This window comes from Lepidochelys kempii, chromosome 9, assembly GCF_965140285.1.
Source record: "Lepidochelys kempii isolate rLepKem1 chromosome 9, rLepKem1.hap1, whole genome shotgun sequence".
In the NCBI taxonomy this organism is placed as follows: Eukaryota; Metazoa; Chordata; order Testudines; family Cheloniidae; genus Lepidochelys; species Lepidochelys kempii.
Genome location: NC_136388.1, coordinates 89,472,033 through 89,497,147, shown reverse-complemented (window position 1 = coordinate 89,497,147; position 25,115 = coordinate 89,472,033). Strand labels below are relative to the sequence as shown.

The 25,115-nt window shown below is 43.8% G+C and overlaps 2 protein-coding genes across 6 annotated transcripts in view; one reads left to right on the top strand and one right to left on the bottom strand.

The window, feature by feature from the left end:
* The first annotated feature begins 8,802 nt into the window (after window positions 1-8,802).
* Window positions 8,803-18,973, top strand: ZBTB33 (zinc finger and BTB domain containing 33). The gene is made up of 2 exons (XM_073361311.1): window positions 8,803-8,895; window positions 13,815-18,973. The coding sequence occupies exon 2, from the start codon at window positions 13,817-13,819 to the stop codon at window positions 15,866-15,868; it is 2,052 nt and encodes a 683-aa protein (XP_073217412.1). The 5' UTR covers window positions 8,803-8,895; window positions 13,815-13,816; the 3' UTR covers window positions 15,869-18,973.
* Window positions 14,284-25,115, bottom strand: part of TMEM255A (transmembrane protein 255A) — a 59,145-nt gene continuing 48,313 nt past the window's right edge. For 2 of the 5 annotated variants that reach the window (XM_073361314.2, XM_073361312.2), the window contains exon 9: window positions 18,499-23,116. In XM_073361314.2, the coding sequence (XP_073217415.1) occupies window positions 22,958-23,116 (159 nt within the window). In that variant the 3' untranslated portion in view covers window positions 18,499-22,957. Of the gene's footprint in view, window positions 15,258-17,365; window positions 17,462-18,498; window positions 23,117-25,115 lie in introns of those variants that run through there. The other 3 variants (XR_012160987.2, XR_012160988.2, XM_073361313.2) reach the window with 3 other exon arrangements.

Genomic DNA, 25,115 nt, shown 5'->3' with positions numbered 1-25,115 from the left:
TGAAAGGTTGGTTCTGTTATTTAGTGCCTGTTTATCAAATTTTATTTATTCTATTAAAATAAATTAAGTATAAATCTTTATCATGACTGAAGATTTCCCCCCATCTCCCAGAATTAAGTCTTTAAAAAAAGCTCTCTGTCCCTAAGTATTTCTGCCTTGAACAGGTTTTTTTGAAAAAGAAAACTACTCTTAAGATGGTTTAATTTCAAACTTCCTGAGTATTGCTGAACTGTAACTATTATTTCTTTTTCCTGCAACAACTTATAAATTGATTCCTTGAATTTGTACTTTACAATCACACTTTCAGCCTCTCTTCCCAAGATGAAAAATACTTTCAGCAGGATCATTTATTTACATATAAACTAGCTGTTCCGGGGTATTTAACATTTTTCTTTTCAATTCCAACAATACCATCTGACTCCCAGGACTGTACTTTTGACCCAAGACTGTTCTTCCCCATCAAATACCCTAACAAAATTGTGCACAGGATCTAATACATATGGTTCATCTAATGCACTATAGAACTACATTCTTTTATACGGTTCTTCATATATGAACTACATCCCAAAATGCTTTTTAGATTTAAATAAAAAATAATGGTGGAAAAGCAAGATTAAGAGACGTAGGCAAGAAAAAAAGAGCGAGACCTTTCTAATTTGGAACTCTGCAAACAGATGGTGAATGGGTGAGGTGGATAGATATATTAAAGCTTTTCCAGATGGCAAGAGCTTCAGAGTCTCTGTCCCAACCATGGCAATTATAAATAGGGTCCTACCAAATTCACAGTCATGAAAAATGCATCATGGACCATGAAATCTGGTCTCTTCCATGAAATCTGGTCTTTTGTGTACTTTTGCCCTATACTATACAGATTTCACAGAGGAGACCAGCTTTTCTCAAACTGGGGGTCCTGGCCCAAAAGGGAGAGTCACAAGGTTATTGTAATATTGCCACCCTTAATTCTGCACTGCCTTCAGAACAGGGTGGCCAGAGAACAGCAACTGCTGGCCAGGTGCCCAGCTCTGAAGGCAGCGCCTTGCCAGCAGAAGCACAGAAGTAAGGGTGTGCTGCTGCCCTCCAAGCTGGATGGTCAGAGACTGGCAGTTGCCGGCCGAGGGCCCAGCTCCGCAGGCAGCAGCACAGAAGGAAGGGTAGCAACACCCTGCCATCCTTATGTCTGCGCTGCTTCTGGCACTGCTCTGCCTTCAGAGCTCAGCTCCCAACCAGCCGCCACCACTCTCTGGCTGCCCAGCTCTGAAGACGGCGCCGCTGCCAGCAGCAGTGCGGAAGTGAGGGCGGGGGGAGGGGGGGTGCAATACTGCAACCTCCCTACAATAACTTTGCAACCCCCACCAAACTCCCTTTTAGGTCAGGACCCCTAGAGTTACGACACTGAAATTTCAGATTTAAATATCTGAAATAATGAAAGGTATAGTTTTTAAAATCCTGTGACCGTTAAATTGACCAAAATGGATGATGAATTTGATAGGGCCCTAATTATAAAGGGGATCAGAGAGGCAGCTAGTGCTTCTGTGATGCAGACTTCATTGTGTGAAATCAGAAGGTATCACAACAAACCTTCTACACAACTTGAAAAAGGAGAAAATGATGCTGGCTTGGAAGAAAAAGTGACTTCAGAGCTAGACAATAGATTTAGATCTCCATTTTTTTTAGACTGGCCAGTGATTTTGGGTGCCTAACAACTGGAACCTGATTTTCAGGAGCTCTGGGTGCTCAGCACTTTTTGAAATTGAGGCCCAAAGGGGCAAGCTCCTCAAAGGTATTTAGTTGCCTAACTCCTACTGATTTCAGTGGGAGTTAGGTGTCTAATATCTTTGAGGATCTGGTCCAGGCAGCTCAAGTAGGGCTCCCAAAAACAGGCCCACCCAAATCAGTGACCATTTTATTTTTGAAATGTTGGCTGTTAAGGCTTACGACTGAAAACAGGTGCGAAAGAAAAGAGATTATCTCATTAAGGGAGAAAGCTGAAAGGCAGGAAAATGATTTGGTTTTGACCATCAGTAGTTCTTTTGACAAGAAAGCAATGGTGAGTATACTTAAAGTAATCCCGTCATGTAATAAGTAAATCAGAAGAATCTTTCACAGAGAGAAAACTGAATGAAAAGCACCATTTTAAGATACATGCTAAGAAGGAGGCTGTTTTTTCCCCACTTTATCATTAACTCTGTTAAGACATCAGGGTTACAGATAGGACAGGTTAATTGGGTCCAGTACAGTTCTTTGTTGATGTATATAGTTCCCATGTTGCTATCATTGACAATAAAAATGTGAACAACAAAAACATACATCTAAACTGACAACACATCAAGGATAATCCTAAAAGAACTCTTCCCCCCACACCCCCTGTAAGGGACTGTGGAAGACTTTGTTACGGCCTAGCTAGGGAACTTCCACTTTCTCGAGGCCGCCTGGTCGCTGTAGGACATGGAGAACCAACTCTAACCGGTTTCGGCCCGTTCTATCTGCCCTGCAGGGCCCTGTGCAGGTCGCGGAAAGCCCCTGTTGGGAAGTACCTTATTATATATTCATGAGCTAAGTTTGTGTACTGCTTATTAGGGCTCGCTGTTTACCCCTTTGTTGGACTCCGTCCCAGGCAAAGCTCCGGTGTGCTGGGTTCTCCGCCTCCGTGACAGCAACGCTTGGAGTCCCTGTTGCAGGTGTGTCACTAACCTTCAATAAAGCCAATAACTCGCTGCTTAGCTGCGTGTGGGTCTCGTTTTCCAGAGTACCTCTGCCGGCCTGCGGTGCTTCGAACACCTTGGCCCAGAACACCCCCAAATCAAGACCCTCCTCACTCAACCCACTCTCAGGAACTGCCTGAGTAAACAAATAACACAACTGCTCTGTCACACCAACCTGAGGAAGCAAATTTCTGAGTTGAGTGCCCTCCACACAGAACACTCTGTCATCAGATAAACAAACATAGGGGTTGTCAACACACGTATTCCGGACAATTTCACCAGCCGGGCAGGATCCAGTTTACCACTGGTGCATGCAGTGGTGGAGTTGCACTGATGTATGCCAGTGACTACCTTGGCCCACTGTGAATTTCATGGAACAACATTTGATTTTATATTGCATTTTTCAGTCTTTAGATAACAACAAAAGCCAGGATCTTTGTGGCAAAATCCACGTCTGAGAGGAAAAGGCACAGCCTCTTGGGCAACTGAAGATGAATAAAACATATTTAGCCCCTGCTACTTTCTGGATGTCTCTGAACAATGATGAGTCCAGAGGGACTCTGAGGTTGTGCCTCACTTAACTGGAGAGCAAGCATCCTGTACTGATGGCAAAATCATAATTCCTCCGGGATCCTCAAAATGCTTCTCTTGATCCCCCTCGTCACCTTCATTTTTCCTGGATTCAGCTTAAGCCAGCTAATTTTTATCCAGTTCTCTTTATCCCTTTTAGCCACTAAGCCCTGGTCTACACTAGGACTTTAGGTCGAATTTAGCAACGTTAAATCGATTTAAACCTGCACCCGTCCACACAGTGAAGCCCTTTATTTCGACTTAAAGGGCTCTTAAAATCGATTTCCTTACTCCACCCCTGACAAGTGGATTAGCGCTTAAATCGACGTTCCCAGCTCGAATTTGGGGTACTGTGGACACAATTCGATGGTATTGGCCTCCGGGAGCTATCCCAGAGTGCTCCATTCTGACCGCTCTGGACAGCACTCTCAACTCAGATGCACTGGCCAGGTAGACAGGAAAAGAACCGCGAACTTTTGAATCTCATTTCCTGTTTGGCCAGCGTGGCAAGCTGCAGGTGACCATGCAGAGCTCATCAGCACAGGTGACCATGATGGAGTCCCAGAATCGCAAAAGAGCTCCAGCATGGACCGAACGGGAGGTACGGGATCTGATCGCTGTTTGGGGAGAGGAATCCGTGCTATCAGAACTCCGTTCCAGTTTTCGAAATGCCAAAACCTTTGTGAAAATCTCCCAGGGCATGAAGGACAGAGGCCATAACAGGGACCCGAAGCAGTGCCGCGTGAAACTGAAGGAGCTGAGGCAAGCCTACCAGAAAACCAGAGAGGCGAACAGCCGCTCTGGGTCAGAGCCCCAAACATGCCGCTTCTATGATGAGCTGCATGCCATTTTAGGGGGTTCAGCCACCACTACCCCAGCCGTGTTGTTTGACTCCTTCAATGGAGATGGAGGCAATACGGAAGCAGGTTTTGGGGACGAAGAAGATGAGGAGGAGGTTGTAGATAGCTCACAGCAAGCAAGCGGAGAAACCGGTTTTCCCGACAGCCAGGAACTGTTTCTCACCCTAGACCTGGAGCCAGTACCCCCCGAACCCACCCAAGGCTGCCTCCTGGACCCAGCAGGCGGAGAAGGGACCTCCGGTGAGTGTACCTTTTAAAATGCTATACATGGTTTAAAAGCAAGCATGTGAAAGGATTACTTTGCCCTGGCATTTGCGGTTCTCCTAGATGTAGTCCTAAAGCCTTTGCAAAAGGTTTCTGGGGAGGGCAGCCTTATTTCGTCCTTCATGGTAGGACACTTTATCACTCCAGGCCAGTAACACATACTCGGGAATCACTGTAGAACAAAGCATTGCAGTGTATGTTTGCTGGCATTCAACCAAAATCCGTTCTTTCTCTCTCTGTGTTATCCTCAGGAGAGTGAGATATAATTCATGGTCACCTGGTTGAAATAGGGTGCTTTTCTTCAGGGACACTCAGTATAGCCCATTCCTGCTGGGCTGTTTGCCTGTGGCTGAACAGAAATGTTCCCCGCTGTTAGCCACAGGGAGGGGGGAAGGTTGAGGGGGTAGTCACGCGGTGGGAGGAGGCAAAATGCGACCTTGTAACGAAAGCACATGTGCTATGTATGTAATGTTAACAGCAAGGTTTACCCTGAAAGAGTGTAGCGACTGTTTTATAAAATGTGTCTTTTTAAATACCGCTGTCCCTTTTTTTTTCTCCACCAGCTGCATGTGTTTCAATGATCACAGGATCTTCTCCTTCCCAGAGGCTAGTGAAGCTTAGAAAGAAAAAAAAACGCACTCGCGATGAAATGTTCTCCGAGCTCATGCTGTCCTCCCACACTGACAGAGCACAGACGAATGCGTGGAGGCAAATAATGTCAGAGTGCAGGAAAGCACAAAATGACCGGGAGGAGAGGTGGAGGGCTGAAGAGAGTAAGTGGCGGGCTGAAGACAGGGCTGAAGCTCAAATGTGGCGGCAGCGTGATGAGAGGAGGCAGGATTCAATGCTGAGGCTGCTGCAGGACCAAACCAGAATGCTCCAGTGTATGGTTGAGCTGCAGCAAAGGCAGCTGGAGCACAGACTGCCACTGCTGCCCCTCTGTAACCAACCGCCCTCCTCCCCAAGTTCCATAGCCTCCACACCCAGACGCCCAAGAACGCGGTGGGGGGGCCTCCGGCCAACCAGCCACTCCACAACAGAGGATTGCCCCAAAAAAAGAAGGCTGTCATTCAATAAATTTTAAAGTTGTAAACTTTTAAAGTGCTGTGCTTAAAGTGCTGTGTGGCATTTTCCTTCCCTCCTCCACCACCCCTCCTGGGATACCTTGGTAGTCATCTCCCTATTTGTGTGATGAATGAATAACGAATGCATGACTGTGAAGCAGCAATGACTTTATTGCCTCTGCAAGCGGTGATTAAAGGGAGGAGGGGAGGGTGGTTAGCTTACAGGGAAGTAGAGTGAACCAAGGGGCGGGGGGTTTCATCAAGGAGAAACAAACAGAACTTTCACACTGTAGCCTGGCCAGTCATGAAACTGGTTTTCAAAGCTTCTCTGATGCGTACCGCGCCCTCCTGAGCTCTTCTAACCGCCCTGGTGTCTGGCTGCGCGTAACCAGTAGCTAGGCGATTTGCCTCAGCCTCCCACCCCGCCATAAACGTCTCCCCCTTACTCTCACAGATATTGTGGAGCACACAGCAAGCAGTAATAACAGTGGGAATATTGGTTTCGCTGAGGTCTAAGTGAGTCAGTAAACTGCGCCAGCGCGCCTTTAAACGTCCAAATGCACATTCTACCACCATTCTGCACTTGCTCAGCCTGTAGTTGAACAGCTCCTGACCACTGTCCAGGCTGCCTGTGTACGGCTTCATGAGCCATGGCATTAAGGAGTAGGCTGGGTCCCCAAGGATACATATAGGCATTTCAACATCCCCAACAGTTATTTTCTGGTCTGGGAAGAAAGTCCCTTCCTGCAGCTTTTGAAACAGACCAGAGTTCCTGAAGATGCGAGCATCATGCACCTTTCCCGGCCATCCCACGTTGATGTTGGTGAAACGTCTCTTGTGATCCACCAGAGCTTGCAGCACTATCGAAAAGTACCCCTTGCGGTTTATGTACTCGCCGGCTTGGTGCTCCGGTGCCAAGATAGGGATATGGGTTCCGTCTATAGCCCCACCACAGTTAGGGAATCCCATTGCAGCAAAGCCATCCACTATGACCTGCACATTTCCCAGGGTCACTACCCTTGATTTCAGCAGATCTTTGATTGCGTGAGCTACTTGCATCACAGCAGCCCCCACTGGTATGGGTCTATAGCCATTAGATCAGTGCAAACAGTAACATCTCTGGTCTGCAATCAGGACAGTAACTGAGAAGTTGTGGGAGATAAGCTGCTGCTGCTATAGCTGGTCTATGAGCACTTTCTCAGCAGGCTTACACAGGAAGATTAGAGACAATTTATTGGGGAAGTGGTTAGAATCAAATAGTTTCCATTTTCACTCTGTTTTAACATGCTTAGAACTTTCTGAAATCTCTGGGGCTATAATTGTCCTTGCTTGATTTCTGCCTGAAAGTATTAACAACTCCCCTCGCCTAGTTTTTGTGTTAGGAGTGTGCATACCAACTCCAGCAGGGTTTCCAGGATGCGGAAGAATGCGTAGAAGTGTAGGACAGGAAGGGCCCTCAATAGATCCTGTAGTCCAGTCCCCTGCTCTCAAGGCAGAACTAAGTAACAACTAGACCATTCCTGACAGGTGTTTGTCTAACCTGGTCTTAAAAACCTCCAATGATGGGGACGCCACAACCTCCCTCGGCAATTTGTTCCAGTGCTTAACTGCCTCGACAGTTAAGAAGTTTTTCCTAATGTCCAACCTAAACTTCCCGTGGTGCAATTTAAGCCCATTGCTTCTTTTCCTATCCTCAGAGGTTAAGAACAATTTTTCACCCTCCTCCTTGGAGCAATCTTTCATGTATTTGAAAACTGTTATCATGTCCGCCTCAGTCTTCTCTTCTCCAGACTAAACAAACCCAATTTTTTCAGTCTTTTCTCAAAGGTCATGTTTTGTAAACCTTTAATCATTTTTGTTACTTTCCTCTGGACTTTCTGCAATTTGTCCATATCTTTCCTGAAACGTGGCACTCAGAACTGGACACAATACTCCAGTTGAGGCCTTATCAGTGCAGAGTAGAATGGAAGAATTACTTCTCACGTCTTCAGTGTTCTAACACTGTGGCTCATCACTATCTGAGGTTTTAAAGTGTTAGTTCAAGCCTCTAGCAGGATTAGCTCACCACAAAATCACTGATTCTTCACAGGATAAGTTATAGTCTCTAAATAATGTAAACTGAGAACGCCCAGTTAACCATTGCACTGCATCTCTTGTAGTCATTCCCACACTGCAAAGCAGGTACGTGACCACACAAAGTACAGGGCAATGGTGAATCTCATCACTTGGTCCCATCCATCACTCTGTTCAGCCAAGACAAAATGTTTCTTCATCGCAAGAAGACATCTCCAGGTGCTCTAGCCTTTCCATTTGAAGATGGCCTGCAAAGGGAAAAAGCTGAGGCTATTGCCCCATTGCTTCTTTACGATGTATAAAGACCTGAAGTTATTTAAAAAGAAAATGGGCTTGTTGGGTTTTGACTTTAGCAGGTTCTGTTGAAGATGAAAGACTGTGATGGTTGAGGAGTTAGTAATGGTGATGTCACCAGAGATTACAAAGTGACAGTAGAGCTAAGAGGGGAATGGATTTTTATCAGACTGTTTAAAACTCCTTCATTTGTTGATAAAACCTATTTAGGTGACTAACATTTTCAGTAGAAAGAACAGGAGGACTCGTGGCACCTTAGAGACGAACACATTTATTTGAGCATGAGCTTTCCTGAGCTACAGCTCAATGCATCCGACGAAGTGAGCTGTAGCTCACGAAAGCTTACGCTCAAATAAATTGGTTAGTCTCTAAGGTGCCACAAGTCCTCCTGTTCTTTTTAATTAAAGATTAATCTTTAATTCTCAGAGATGCCAGGCCACTCCTGGAGGGTTGGCAACCTTAGGGTCACCCCAATCAATGAAATGAAGGACAGTCCCTTAAGATAAGGCCCCGGCGGCCACCCTATGCCTGATGGGGCTGTGGCTCCCAGAGGCAGAAAGCCCCATCCCAGGCCTCCTTACAGGGTTACCAGCAGCAGAGGTTACCAGACATCCCAATTAGGGGCTTTGTCTTATATAGGCAACTACCGCCCCCCCCGAAAAAAGTCCCGATTTCCCACTCCGGCGAGCTGGTCCCGCCAGGGCAGGGCCCGGCGCCAGCAGGCCCTGGCGGGCGCTGCCCCAGCGGGCAGGGCTGGGGGCGGCCCACGTGCGAGCGACGCCCTGGCACCCGCGCCGGGGCCCAGCCAGGCCGGGCACGCCAAGGCCCGGCCCGCCCCCGAGGCGCGGGCGCTCCGGGAGCAGCCGAGCGGGGCCGAGGGCGCTGGGGGCGCGCTCCGAAGGGAGCCGAGCGCGCTCGGGGCGGGCAGGGAGCGCGGCGGCCGGCGGGGCAGCGCCCCCTGGCGGCCGCGTGGCGGGGGTGGCGCGGCGGCGGGCGGGGCCGCGGCGGCTGCTGGCGAGCTGGTGCCCGTTGTCTGCTGGCGGAAGGAGCGCGGCTCTCGGAGCGCAGGTACCCGGGACCCTCCCCCACGCCGCGGCCTGGGCCCGCCGGCCCCCGGGGGGGGCCCCTCTCCCCGGCGGCTCCGGCTCCGGCTCCGCTCCCCTCGCAGGAAGCAGGAAGCGGCGGCGGCTCCCCGCTTTGTGTGGGCAGATTCTGCCCCTCCCCCCGGCCAGCGGCTCGCGCCCCCCCCCCCCGCTCGGCCGGCCCGGGCCCCCCCCCGCTGCCCCTTAGGCCGGGGGGGCGGGAGAGGAGCAGCCAGAGCCGCCCCCCCCGCCCCGGGCGGAAAGCGCCCCAGTCCCCCCCCCCCCCGCTTTCACCTACCCCAGCCCCCCCGATCCCATTTCACTGCTCTTCCCAGCCCCCCACGTGCCTGCCCCAGCCCCCTCATCCCATCTCACCCGGCCCCCCACGTGCCTGCCCCAGCCCCCTCATCCCATGTCACCCCTCTCACCCGGCCCCCCACGTGCCTGCCCCACAGATCCCCCCTCACTGCTCTTCCCAGCCCCCCACAGATCTCCCTTCACCCAGCCTCACATGTCCCTCAGCCCCCCACAGATCCCATCTCACCGCTCTTCCCAGCCCCCCACGTGCCTGCCCCAGCCCCCTCATCCCATCTCACCCGGCCCCCCACGTGCCTGCCCCAGCCCCCTCATCCCATGTCACCCCTCTCACCCGGCCCCCCACGTGCCTGCCCCACAGATCCCCCCCTCACTGCTCTTCCCAGCCCCCCACAGATCCCCCTTCACCCAGCCTCACATGTCCCCCAGCCCTCCACAGATCCCCCCTCACTGCTCTTCCCAGCCCCCCACAAATCCCCCTTCACCCAGCCTCACATGTCCCTCAGCCCCCCACAGATCCCATCTCACTGCTCTTCCCAGCCCCCCACAGATCCCATCTCACCCTTCTTGTCCGGCCCCCCACGTGTCTGACCTAGCCCCCCCATCTTCCACCTACCCCAGCGCCCCACAGATCCCATCTCACCCAACTTACCCAGCCCCCCGCATGCCAGCCCCAGCCCCCCCCAGCTTTACATGTCCCCTAGCCCCCCACAGATCACCCCCTCACTGCTCTTCCCAGTGCCCCACAGATCCCACCTCACCCCCCCTTACCCAGCCTCCCAGCTTCCACTGACCACAGCCCCTCACAGATCCCGCCTCACCGCTCTTACCCAGCCCCCCACACCCGCCTAGATCCCTGCCCTTCCCCCCCACAGATGCCCCCCTGCTCTTACCCAGCCCCCCATGCCTGCCTAGATCCCACACCCCTGCCCTCCCCCATATCGCCCCTCACATGTTCCCTAGCGCCTCACAGATCCCATCTAACGGCTCTTTCCAGCCTCCCCCTCCCCCCCGGCCTAGAGCCCACCTCCCTGTCCTCCCCTCCCACAGATCCCCCCTCACCACTCTTACTCAGCCTCATGTGCCTGCCCCAGTCCCCCACAGATCCCACCTCGCATGTCCCCCAGCCCCCACAGTTCCCACCTCATTGCTCTTACCCAGCCTCCCACAGATCCCCACTCATTGCTCTTACCCAGCCTCATGTGCCTGCTCCAGCCCCCCATGCCCTACCTAGATCTCACCTCCCTGCCCTCCCCTCCTCTCCCCCAGTCTCCAGCTCCCCAGGCCCCATCTAGATCCCCCTCCCTGTCCTCACCCGCCCCCCCCCATTTCCTTTCCCCAGCCCCCACCTAAAGCCCATCTGTCTGCCCTCACCCATATGCCACCTTACTGTTCTCACATGCCCCACCCCCAGCCCTCCACCTAGAACCCACGTCACCACCCCATCCAGTGCTCTGTGTCCCACCTAAATCCCACCTCACGCCTCCCTACCCAGCCCCTAATATCCCCCCTATTGTGTCCCCAACTAGCCCCCTATACACTCCCTACTCAGCCCCCCAGTAGCCCAGCTCATTGCCCCTTTCTTACCCAGCCCTATACACACCCCATGGTCTAGTACCTACTACCCAAACTTCTAGCCTCCAATACTCTCCTCACAGTATCTCACCTGGCTCCCAATATCTGGCCTACAGCCTTATATAAACACCCCATGCACAGCTCCCTCAATTACCAGCTTCCCCACATACTCCCTATACCCGCGATATCCAGCCTCCAATATCTAACCCCCAACGCTCTTACCCAAGGCTTAATATTGAAGTCAGAAATGGGGTTGCATATTGGAACAGTGGTTGTGGGGAAATGCATCCTCAAATTGCCCCACTAATGAAGCCACAATCCTCAGACTCTCAATCCCCTTGTATCATAGCAGTTCTCCTGTATCCAGCCCTATACTTAGTCCGACAATATGGCACCCAGAATTCCCCAAGCTCAGCCTTCTAGTCTTCTGTAATTAAAGTGTACACACTTTCCCCTTTGAAAAGTGACAACAGTGCAGCTCTCCTTATATGCTCTGCCTTACCTCCCCTCTACAGTTCCTGTATAAATACAAGTCCCCCTTAATCCTCTATACACAGCATTCCCACCCGTCTTGCTATAAGGAACAAAAGTTCAACCCCCTGTTTAATCTTCTAGTTAATATTCACAGAGGTCCGTCTTCCCAGCTAAAGCAGTTCACCTCCACAATCTGCTAGTTTGAGGTGCCTTTTTATTTCCCTATACTGCTTCCAGGCACAACAGTCCCCACCCCATCCCATGCAGCTGCTCCCCCGCCCCCATCTGCCACCATTACCATGCATTGTTGTCCTCACCCTCTTCATGCTGCTGCCTGCAACCTCTGCATTCCCTCTTTGCTCACACACCTGCAGGACCCTATCTGAGAGTTTTACTAATCTCCTTCTGTGTCCTGTCCTCCCATGCTGCCACTCCTGCAAGGCATAACAATGCAATCAAACACGCACACTCCTGCATGTGGAGGTCTAGCAAGCTGCTCCAGTATTAATCATCTGCTCCTTAACCTTGAAGTCTTTCCTCTCCTCCATGATACTTGCATCACCTGTATTTTAAGATTATCTTATATTATAAAGACTTACTGGCAAGGCATTGTTAATATTTCTTGATGGAACTGTTGAAAAGGGGGTTTCAGTTGATACATAGGCTAATCCCCCATGTTTGTTTCCTACTGGGTTTTTTCCCCCGTCCAGTCCTCTTTCAAAATGGTTGTGTTGCAGCCCTTGGTTCTTCCCCAGGGCTGATTCTTGTTGCAGATCCTCAGTAGCTATCTAGACAGACATACCACAGTGTATTTGATTCTTTCTGTTTGTGTTGCTTAAATTGCCCTCTGAGCAGGCAGGAGGCAACTGAACCTTTCTCTCCATTGACATGTAGAGATTTTTATTTAAAACACAAGTGTTTGAATTCCCACAATTAAGAGGCTGAGGTTGTTGGCAGGGTGCTCAGAGTTTACCCATTTGTAAGGGTTAGTATCTTTTGTGTTCTTTTGAAATTGCTTGACACCATAAAGGGAAATAATTGATATTTAATTAGTATTGGTTTTAAACCAAAAAGTTCATATTTCTTTTTGCAATAAAAACAAGATGTCATAATGATGGTCCTGATAATGCTACAATATTACTTGCAAGCCAAGTAACTTTTGGAAAGCCAAGTTATATTTAGTAGCTTTGAAGTAAAGTTGTTTGATACCTACATTTTCCTCTCCAAAGAAGCAGCATTCTAAAGTTACAGTACTTACTACTTGTGCTAATTCTTTTGAAAAAGAAATGACTATGTAATTGGCTGCAATGACCTACAGTGAGGAAGGAACATGAAATTTGCTTAATATCGGGTCAGTAATTATCAACATTTTATAGTGATAAACAGTCGGTCACCTCCCATTTTAAGTAGTTTGACATTTGTAATTAATATCTAATATTTTATCTGTTGCTACCAACCCAAGTCTAAAATGACATTCTCTCTATGTAAAGGGACCTGTCAGGGTAAAAATTGACATTAAATTTGTTTCCTTGCCAGCTGTGTTTTTAATTTATAAAATCCTTTAAAAAATCTTTCCTTTTCACTGTACTGATGGTTTTGCATTGTTCTGAAATATTGTACTGGGAGATGAAAATAGACCTGTTGATTTCACTTTCTGGCTCTTCTTCCTTAGCATAATGCTGCAGTAGTTGGGTTGCAAACATGTAGGGTAGGCTTGCAAATTTCTGCTCCCATGGGGCAAGTAAATTTTTTGTTTTGTTTTTTGTATTTTTTTGGACAGGGAGTAAAATATCCATAGCTTTTTTATTAGCATCAGTCACTGTGGTAAAGAGCACATACATAATTTTGTTAGCTGCGCTTGTAATTAACTCAGGACAATTTTGCATGGTTGCTTATATTTACATGTGAAACTTTTTTGTTTTTTAAATATTTCTATTTTTAATTTTTTTTAAAAAACTGTAGCTTTACAGAGCCTAAATCTTGATTATGTTGATGTGATATTGACCTTAAGTTAATGGTGTCTCCAGCTAACGCTTTGTTGGTTATTACTCAGTTGAGTTTCTCATTTTAGTGAACACAGACCTTTGGATATATTTACAGCTATGGAGAACAAGTAGCAGCAATCATGAAACTTACGAGCAATACAGTATATGGACTGTTTACCAGTGGGAATCAGACTTTGTCTGCGCTGCTAAACCTATACTGGCATGTAGCTATGAGTAGCTCTCTAATGTAGTGGCAGAATACTCTGACAGAGTTTTTCTGCCAGTGTAGGAACACCACCTCCCCAGATGACATTAGCTGTGCCTACACTGGGGTTTTGTCAACATAGGTATGTTGGTTGGGGTGTGGTTTTTTTCACCCCTTCAACTGACATAGCTATGCTGGTATAAATATTAGGTGTAGACAAGGCCTCATTAATAAGACTTAGTTTGGGCAGGGGAAAAACAAAAAATTCTGAATGGGAGGATTCTGTACTGCATCTGAAAATGTTATAAATTCTGTAAACTAACATGGTTCCTTTTACTTTTCTTTCTGAAGGAATGGAGGGAAAAAAACTGATTTCTGCAACAGACACCCAGTACTCTGGAATGCTACTCCAGTCTTTGAATGAACAACGTGACCATGGACTTTTTTGTGATGTTACGGTCATCGTGGAGGACCGGAAATTTCGAGCCCACAGAAATGTCCTTTCTGCTTCTAGCACGTATTTTCACCAGCTTTTCTCAGTTGCTGGGCAAGTGGTGGAACTGAGCTTTATAAGAGCAGAGATTTTTGCAGAAATACTCAACTATATATATAGCTCAAAAATAATCCGAGTTCGATCAGACTTACTTGATGAGTTGATTAAATCAGGGCAATTATTGGGAGTTAAATTTATAGCAGAACTGGGTGTACCTCTGTCACAAGTAAAAAGCCTATCTGGTGGCATCCAGGATGGTACTTCAGAAACTTTACCTTCTAGCTCAGATCAAGAGAGTCTTGAAACACAAATATGCCCAACAAAACATTTGAGTCAACATGTAATTGGTGGGATGCCTGTTATAACAGAATCATTTTCCTTACATGGTGAAGAATATGAAACTACAAAAATTACAGTGAGTGATTCAGATGATGATGATGATGTCATCTTTTGCTCTGAAATTGTGCCTGCGAAGGAGCGTTCTCCAGAGACCAGTGCAGTGGCACAGAGCCAACCTTGCCCAAATCCTGCTGTGGTTTCTGACCAAACGTCCTGTAGCACTGGTGGATCTCCCCCTCTAACTAGTATTGCAGCAACTCAAAAACTCACTTCCTCTGCCAACCAACCCAATCCAAACCAAACGCAAACTAGTGCTGAATCACTTGAATCCTCAACTCCAAAGCATTTGACCCCCAACATCATTTTGCTAAATCAGTCTCAACTTAATTCATCACTAAGTGTCAGTTCCTCACATCAACAACACGTGTCTCCTACAGTTAATTTGCTTGGGGAGAATCAACAGCCATCTAATAATGAGTCTTTAGCTGAAATGGAAACAAATGCTGTTGAGGAGGAGGAGGAAGAAGAGGAGGAGGAAGATGTGGAAGATGATGATATCATTAGCTCATCTAGTCCAGGTTCAGTCAGTAGCAGTTCTTTGGTTCAGCAATCTTCTCCCCCCAAAGTAGCAGCATTTGAAGGATCAGGTGTACAGAAAAAACAGGTTGTTACTTTTCCACAGGAACCATCTTCCAAACCTGGAGAGTTTAAAATAAAAATCTCAGATGTTCTTACTGGAAGCAACAAGGATTCTTCTGTGGGTGTAGCATCAAAACATGTGATGGAAGGTCAGAAGATCATAACTTTAGATACAGCTACTGAAATAGAAGGCTTGTCAACAGGTTGTAAGGTTTATGCAAATATTGGTGAAGATACATATGACATAGTAATTCCTGTAAAAGATGACCCAGATGAAGGAGAAGTCAAACTTGACGAGATGCCGAGAACATCTGGTGATGATCCTGCAAACAGAAAACGCATGAAGCTAAAGCATGATGATCACTATGAGCTCATAGTGGATGGAAGGGTCTACTACATTTGTATTGTATGCAAGAGATCCTATGTGTGTCTGACAAGTTTGCGGAGACACTTCAACGTTCATTCCTGGGAGAAGAAGTATCCGTGTCGATACTGTGAAAAAGTTTTCCCTCTTGCAGAATACCGTACAAAACATGAAATTCACCACACTGGTGAGCGAAGGTACCAGTGTTTGACATGTGGGAAATCTTTCATCAATTATCAGGTTATGGCTTCACATATAAGATCAGTTCATAGTCAAGACCCTTCTGGAGATACCAAGCTTTATCGTTTGCATCCTTGCAGGTCTTTACAGATCAGACAATATGCATATATTACTGATCGTTCAAGCAGTATACCTGTAATAAACGAGGATGGACTTGTTTATCGTGTTGGTGCAGGAAAAGATGATGCTGAAGGAACAACTTCTAATCCTCCAACCAAGCCAATGACCTGGGATGATATTTTCATTCAGCAGGGAAGTGAATCACTTTTTAAACAAAATCTATCAGAGGGTAGTACTGAATTTGAGTTTGTAATACCAGAGTCTTACTGAAATGCTTTAAGTGCTGAAAAAGCTTCAGTATAGAAAAGGTGCAACTGTTTCAAATGAACTGCTAAAAATATTGTAAAACAAACTGTTAAAGTGAAACCAAGTTTACTTGTTCTACCAACTCATCAAAGGGTAGTATTTAGATGGATTATTTGTAGCTGCAAGTCATTTGTAGTAGCAATTCATCTGAAAGTTTACTTGAATACAGAATAAGATATTTCCAAGGAGCTGTCAGTGTTTTTTCTAGTTTGTTAATTTTCATTTAAAAAAAAAAAAAAAGGAAAGTTATAGCTTGACAAGGTACAGTTTCCTTAAATAATTTGAAACATTGTTTTTCTTCTAAAATAACTGGGGTATTTTCCCATACCTTGAAACATTTATTACAGAAACTTTTTCTTTCATGTTAGCACTTTAATGCTGAATTCTCTTTAGATGTTAACACCGAGACCACAATAAGATGTTCAGCATAGCCTCTTGGATATGGCATGATTTTAAAAAATCCCACTGCTCATACATTAACTCTGAATAGTGTATTACTGCAAGGGTCCAAACTAACTGATCCATTTGTTTGGAGCAGTGTATTTTTGAACCAGCATCTTAGTTTTGTTTTTCTGGTCAAAATGAACCAATTCTCTTTGTGAAAATGTTCATACCGATAAGAAAAGTTCAGTTTGGGCTGAACTGAACACACTTTATTTATATTTGTCAGTACAGTAAGCAGAGTATTCAGTGGCTGGACCATTATATTTTATTCTTTTTTGCAATGGGGAAAAATATCAAGCTACAATATCGACAAAAAAGAACATTGAAGAGAAAGATTGAGCTTTGCAGCATGTTTTTAAAATCCTGAGGAATAATGTCAGACCTTATTATTATTAAAGAGTATGCTGATTATTTAGAATGAGTTGCTGCTTTTCTGTTTTGTTCATTTTGTCAAAAGGCTTTGATCAGATATTTTGAACATTTTTAAAATACTTTTCCTAGCAGAAGACTGCAGAATATGCTTCCTGAAACGGAGAAGTAATGTAAATGATGCCTCAGCTCTGCAGCTGAGACTACTACAGATTTTACAGGCCTGTTTAGCTAGATTTTTAATGAAGTACTGAAAACTTTTCCCAATGGGAAGTGTTGCTGTCAGGAGGACTAAATCAATAATCAAGTTGGTTTTTTTTGTTTTTGTTTTTTAATGCGTTTATATAGGTTCCATGGCATAGGCATATCAATATTCATTTTCAGTTTTAATAATATCCTTCCTTTCCCATGCAGTTGGTACATATTTAGGCACTTGGAAAATAGTTTAGTAAAAGTTCAACTAGAACAAGAAATGCTAGTTTACTTTCAGTACTATCAGCACAGTCACATAGTCTAGCATTTCTGATTTAGGAACTTGTTGAATTTTTGTAAATGGTAATATGAAAATTAAACAGAGGTTTATAGAGGACTGAAAAGAATTGTTGTGCATAGTGTTAGTTATCAGTAACCTTTCATTAAATCTCTTACCTAAATCACACTTTAGGATTTTTCTTCTCATATTCATGTTTTAAAAAAAAACATTTCATGTTCAGACCAACATTTCTTCACCTTATGACCTGCAATCTTAAATTTCCAGAAAGATAAGTTATATTTCAAGGTAAATGGTTCAAATATAATTAAAGCTATAATTAACGGGTACCAGAAATCAGTATTTGTAATAATGGGAAGAGGAAAAGAGAATTTGTTTAGCTACTAGGTATAGAATGCAGCACTTCTGTTTTCTAGGCTAAGAATACAATATGTATAAATGTTTTTATATTGTAAATTTACCCTTTTAAAATTAGGAACTAGGATTTAATTCAAAACTATGTGCATTGTCAAATCATAAAGTAGGTTGATTTTGTGTAGATGTTGATAAAAATTGCTCTTTGGGCATCGGGAATATTTTAAAATGTGATAGATTGAATGTTGTTTGAGTTTCATTGATGGCATTTCAGCAGTTACACATAATCCTTTCAAAGAAATAAATATTGATTGCCTATAATAGCACAGGTTGTACTCACTTACCTCACTGTGTGCTAGATAAAAGCTTCATGGCCTCATGTCATGAAAAACATTGAGGGTATATTGTAAATTAACCTAGTGTGAAACATCTGGAATTAAGCTTGCCTTGCAGAATATATATCCAGTAATAATGGCTATCAATATTTGCTGCTGATAAGGTTTAAACCTTAAGTTGAACTGTGCCTACTAAGGTGTCTCTTTAGAAAAAAAAACTGGAAAATTGGTGGTTCAAAAGGTGTAGTTTTGCCAGAAGACTCGGGCCTGCATGTGTGTCTCAGTCTTCAGTTTTCCTTGGAAGTGAGCTTCAGTATCCAAAGTCCAGAGGTCATGTAAAATAAACTTTTTTTAAACTTCACTTCCAGTATTTATTGGATTGGAAACATGTTAGATCCCTTCTTTTAAACTCTTTATGGGGCAATAGACTTTTATATTTAGATTTCTGGCTATTGTACTTAGGGTGGGTTTTGGTTTTGTTTTGTGTTTTTTAAATCTTTATCATTACCTTCTGGTTTGACTTAATCCAAAACATTTTGTAAATATTAAGAAATTGGCTCTGGAAAAAAAATTGGATTTACACTAATTGAATCTGAAAATGCATTTATATAAATATTATTACAACATTCAGCAGAGATCCCATAGCAAACCTAAAAATCATTTTACAAATATAAAAGTTAACTCTGATCTGCTACAAAATGTAATAATGATGGCTAAGAGTCCTCACTGTGTGGCTTCTATGGGAATTCATACCACAGCATTCCAATATATAAATAAAACAAATATGGAGATAACAAAATTGATAGGTTGCTTATTTATTTTGTACTGCTAAGGCATGCAGTTTATACAAAGATGCAAAAGCTGACAACTGTATACATTGAACATTGGGTTCTACAGCTGTTACCTATCAACTGTTCTGTGTGAAACATTGTTCATTTTTACCAATACTGTAATGTATATACTTGTACAGTCTTTTCCTTAACATAGTTTTTAAAGTTGTGTTCTACTTTTCATTAACCAATACTTGATATTAGTTCTTAGAGCTTTCTATGGCAAAAATAAAAAGTTTTAATTCTAGAGATGTGCAGAATGTTTTTTTCCCCCAAGGGCAATCCACTTTTCTGAGACATTTTGTGTTTCTCAGCAACTGGTTTGTGGACCAGCGCCTGCCCCTGAGGTCTTCCTGACAATTTAGGAAGGCAGCAAGCCAATTCCTGGGATCAAAAAGGTTGAGAAACACAGCTTTCGATGAGTTAATGTTTATAATTGGCTCCTGTAGGACTTTTTAAGGTAGCAGTGAATTCTCAAAAAAAATTATGCAATTTAGAGGTTTCTTTTAATAAGCTGAATTAGTTGAACAATGGTGCATATTGTAAACTGCACAATCTAAAAGTATTTTGAGCCAGTATGTGTTCTACTTGACTTCTAATTGGGTTGCACTGGTCTAGAAACTTATACTTGTGGTTGTCTTATTCAGCTGATGTATTTAGTTAACTCATGGTGCAGCAACTTCATATTTAATGAAGCTGCAAATAAGTTAATCTCTAATTGGTTATAGTTTGGAATTTTTCCATCTGCAGTTCTTAACCATAGTGTTGAGATAATTGATACTTTGGTTGACTAATAATTATTATTGAAATGGGGTCTAATTCTGCAACCCTTAATAAGTAATACTTACTTACCAGAGTAGACCCAATCAACTCAATGGGACTATTTGCTTGAGTAAGTGCTAATCAGCATAGTAAAACCGATGTGGGGAAAGGATTTGACAAGAAAAACATAGCTACTCAGAAACGTGTCAAAAACAGTTTGGGGAGAATATCAGGAACATTAGTAAAACATCTCATTTACATGGGGATTGGACTTGCTCCTGCTGGGGTCAACAGCAAAACTCCCACTGACATGAGTGGTGCAGGATCAAGCCCAGCATAATCTATTGAACTTAATATAAAAATAAGTGAATGGGATACTGTACTGATTACATTATTCACTTCTGTTTGAAATACAGCCTTCCATTTTAATGTTCTTCAGCAGACTTTCTCTGTGTGTAGCAGGCAACAGAGGATACAGACTGGTTGCAGGATTTAAGTCCAGTGACTACACTGGGCCTTACGCATCCTGGGTAGCACTTATAAGTGTAACCCCCCTGAAATCAATGGAACTACTCGGGAATAAGGATTGCAGAATTGTAGTTACTACAGCTATAAAATGCGTAGGATACATTTGTTCTTTCAACACACAATTTACAAAATAAGAGCTCAGTGATTTCAGTGGGACTCCTAAGGGTAGTAAGCACCATGCCCAGTAAGGTTGGCAGTTCTGGGCCCTAAAATAGCAAATGCTGTCTTGGCTTTTTCTGTAGTTCCTAGTTACATACAAGGAAGGTCAGTGCAATGGTGGCAATGTTAATACTCAGAAAAGCTGCTAAAATGTAAACTGCAACTTTGTGAACATTTTTAAAAAGTCACAGAGTTTTATTTTACTTTTGTGAAGTAATAAAAGATACATACGAGTCATGTCATTTTTACATTCTCATAAGACATTATGGATACAGTGCATAATATTGCATGTATGTTCAGTGTTTATACTGTTGAAGCAGAAGGAAAACAGATAGCTGAACAGAAAATCCTAATGATGCTTTTTAATGTTAATATTGAGTTGTCTTTTTATAATGAATTTAAAGCAGCAATGCAGCTTTTGCTTAAATATACTAGCATATAACAATTAATATAAAGCTCAAAGGTTTGGAAAAAAGAGCTTTGACAATTTCTTAGGTTTTCTGCTTAGGTTAGCAAAGGTGCTAACAATACACTTGCTTCCAAAGATCCTTTTTTCTGGCACTGAGTTATTTTTCTCCCCTCATGACTGTGCAATGCGCCTTAGTTCTGACCTGCAATATATCCCCTATGCCTTGCAACCCTATTTAATAGAGATAGGCACAAATGGTATACTATTTTCCAGGTGAGGTTAGGACTGTAACTTTTATTTCAAAGCTCTAGAAGTAAAATAATATTTTTTAAAAACATTTATGCAATATACTTCTCACAGGGAGTTGTACCCCGGGTGCTGTCACTTTTTTTTTTTAATTGCATGCAAAATCTCTTAAAGATGTGATTGAGTTGAACAGCTGTGAGGTTAATTTAGAACAGAAGGGGTATTAGTGTGCTAATTTATTTCTGGTGCCCAAACTTATGGGAGCTGTATTTTAAACCATATATGATGGGGGGAGGAAGTCTACTGGAACATGTTCGGCATACACTACTGTTTTAAATCCAGTGAGTATCTTGCATGTATTTCTCCTCCCACCATTTTCTAAGAAAAAATATTTTCTTGTCAAGATAGAAGTTCTACATTTGCTTCTGGTTGAACAATTCTCTTTTCAGTTTGAGGTTAGATGGACTTGTATCTGACAGGGAAATGAGTTTAAAAATGCTTTGCAAATGTGTAGGATTAAAAGCAGCACGTTAAAGTGTGGTTGTACTCTGAACGTGACATCATGGGTCCCACATGTATCTTCCTTTTTTACACCATCTCACATTTGCTTAGGTTGCAAGTAGAAAGATGCTGCAATCTGAAGTCCAACTGTATTTGTTGTGGCTCACATAACAGCATAAACCTCTACAAGCCGAATTTTGCTCTCCATGACATTTTGTCTGGATTGAGGTGACACAGCGGTAAATGGGTGTAGCCTTACGGTTTACACTTCTTTAGATGCAGGAGCTGAAATAGAATCCAGCCTTTTTGGTATAACAAGTAAAAAGCAGATACCTTATTTTTATCCCCAAAGTAAACAGATGAAATGCTCAGAGTGAGTGGTTCTGAACAGGAAGTTGCCAAATGAAATCACTTCTTGGGCAAGAACCACACTTTAAAGGAGCATTGTGCCACTTAATAAGGTTGATCTTTTTTGTTATGCAAGACGCATACAAAACCTGCATGAAATCTAGATCAGCACAATTATCATTTGAAGATTAAAAGAAAGTCACAACAATAACAGCAAATTCTAATCAACTTTGTCCTAGGCTATTATTTATGTGGTGTTGAATTTTATCCACAAGAGACTTACATCTTGAGAGCAAATAGTGGAAATTCATTACATGCAGCCTGTAATACAGCCATTAAAAAAGTTATTATACAGGGTGCTGGCTCAAAACAATCTATAAAAATTTCCCAACCAAAAGAAGGAAAACACATGGTTTTGCTGAAATGACTTGTGGACAGTGTCGGATGCCTTTTCTTAGCAGAACACAGAAAACTGCATCTTTCTATTTAGGAGGTATCTACAATCCAATCGCTGATACACAATCACCCAAACTGTGTGATTTTTATATTATTTACACATACCAGAACTAACAATACTCAGTTCAGTATTACACCTCCTACCTTATGATGCATCCTGAAACAAGCCAGCCTGGCTCGTGCAGTTCTCTCTTTCAGCAGGCTCTATTCCAGTTGTAGGCCTGCTACAGGACATCATATCCTACAGAATTATTTTTCCATCTGTTTGTATTATGATTTAAGAAACTCATGCTCTTCTTTGGATTTTCCTTTGATAAGGATGTAGACCATAAGCAATGAAAGATGTGAACTACATTCCACAGCCCAGCAATGTCCTGACAGTAGGAAGCAAAAGGCCAAACAAAATTAACATCCGAGCTGATTTTCAAGCACCCTCACCTTTAGAGCAAAAGAGTAGGCTGGCGCAACTACTGGTTCTGGCTAACCCCACTCCATTTTTATCCACGTGACTGCTCAGCTCAAGATGAAGCATGGCAGACTGCGATCAATAGTCTGACCAGGTAGCACCTCTTAAAAATCAAGGACTACTGTGAATCAATTGTAAAACAGGCCTGAATTTAGGTCACCCGCTCGTCACTGACGCTAGTAAGCTTCAATGAAATTATCCTTGCTCTACACACAGTTGTTAAACCTCTACATAAGTCTTGCAAGAATGACCAGAATCCAGTATCTGATAGTGTCCTCTGTAATGTTCTCTCCCTCCCACCCCAATAAAATATAAATACAAAATGTTCACACTTATTTCAAGAGCACATTTTTTCTTTACGGTGTATACGGGGGTGGTTTTTCAAAAGGAGGAAAATATGGCGGGGAATAGCGAGGAGGAGCACTGGAGGACCACATGTAGCTTGGAGATGGTGACATTGACTGGGGATCGTCTGAAAGTCCAGAAGGAGTGGAAGCTGGAAACACACTGGAATGCTGCACAGAAGAGACACACATACGTTCGTCAATAGCAAGCTTGAAAAGACTACAAGGTAAATAAGCATTTCTTAAGCTCCTACACTGAAAGGGACAGTGGCCAGTTAAAAAAAATAAATGTTTTTACCAAACAATATGATGTTACTAATATTTTACACCTTGATCCTGCAAACGCTTGTTAAAGTTAAACATGTGTATATTCAAATGAATAGCCCCACTGAAGTCAAGTTAAGCAGATGAGTAACCGTTTGCAAGATAAGAGCTTAAAATGGTTGAAATTTAGAGTTAAATTTGATTTCCCTTTCATCATTTCTGCTGTTTACTTAACACATTTCACTAAGCTTTCACAGTTAACACAGACTAGTCAATTTCATCCTTTGTTTTTCATACATTAGACCACTGCTGTAACGTTTACGTTGCAAATGCTGCCCGAGAATCAAATCTTTCTGTATATTTGTTTGGCTTTTACATTAATGTGGGGGGCACGGACTTCAATTTTGTAAAACCAAATTTGTCACACAAAACTTACATATTTCTCCAAGGCTACTCAGTAGTATCCCTTTAAATTGATAAAGGCAGCATAGCTTACTCCTATTTTAGTCAGCATTTTAGTTGGAAAAACAAAACTGGCACATGGCCAAAATAAGTTCCACTCCTAAAATTGTCTTCATATAAATCACAAACGATGGGTTTAAAGCATTCCACCAAGAAATACTGACACTGTTAGAAAATTGTTAACATGTATCCATCTGTCTAGAAACAGGTCAAACAAAGGAGTTAGGAAAAGGTGATGAGACACAATGAAGCAAGCCTCAACACTTCATTCAGTCATTCATTCCTCCCACAAGATTCCCCACGGTTCCATCCATGACCACCATTTCCTGGGCTGATCTGGGCGCTCCCCTCTTTGCAGTCGAAGCCATCCCAAAGACCCACTTCTACTGCGGTAGCTGTAAGACACTGGTCCTGGCTGATCAATAATGGCGAGGTTGTGAAGGATTGGGGATAATCTAGACATTTTAGCATTTAACGAACCATACAATTGAATTATATGCCAAGATAAAACAAATTACCAGTTGGACCTATCCCCCTTTTTTTGGTTTGTCTTTTATACCGTGAATGTTTTGGGGCAGCCTGGAAAGCACCTCGTATACTGGTGAGGTTACTTGGTACCTTGCAATAATCTGACATCTAAGTGACTTAGGGCGAGGACAAAATCTTTGCATTGTGCTGCAAAGGCAGATACTGAGAGCACATGTGTCCTGATTGTGTGTCAGAGAAGAGCATTTATAGCTTTGTGGGACTCAAGTGTAAGCAGCAATAGGGTGTGAAGATAGAGTTTAGCCTTTTGGGGCAGGTTGCCTGTGTGAAAATTGCTTTAAATTAAAAAAAATTATATTGGAGGTCATATATATATATACACACACACACACACGGAGTATCTCATTTCCCTATTACAAACTGCTACAGCTTATTGTGCCAATATGGTGCCACCAGCTAAAGGCAGGCTTGGAGCCCTGGGGAGCAGATTGTGGGCCAAAGGCTTCTGTTTTTGATTACACGTTTTGATGGCAAAACGGCTTTCCCTCACCTCTCAGTTAGGGCCAAGCCCCTCCTCCCTGTCAAGTTTCAGCCACTTGAATCCCCCAAAACTCTCAGGTCTGAAATATGGGGTGACTTAGCTGCGGCGGGTGCTGCTGCGGTATTGGCTAGAGAACACAACCTTGGGTTTTAAACATTACAAAGCACCCATGTGTTGCTGCCTAGCAACAGCCATGAGCCTCTGAGGAGAGCCGGCTTTGTTGCAGCTGTAGAGTAGGCCTGGCTTATTTTGGCTCCAGCCAGCAGTCAGATTTTATTAATGAAGCAGGCCACTGAAAGGGCTGCACTTTTGATTCCTCCCTGTCTAAAAGGAACAAAAGGCGGAATGAGCCGCCAGTGAGATGAAACAACCTACTCTTTCTTTTCAGCGCCAAACGTGGCTTTCTACCTGCAGAAG

Bases quoted from the DNA above. Each gene is read 5' to 3' on its own strand.
- ZBTB33 (XM_073361311.1), top strand. From the start codon at position 13,817: ATGGAGGGAAAAAAACTGATTTCTGCAACAGACACCCAGTACTCTGGA.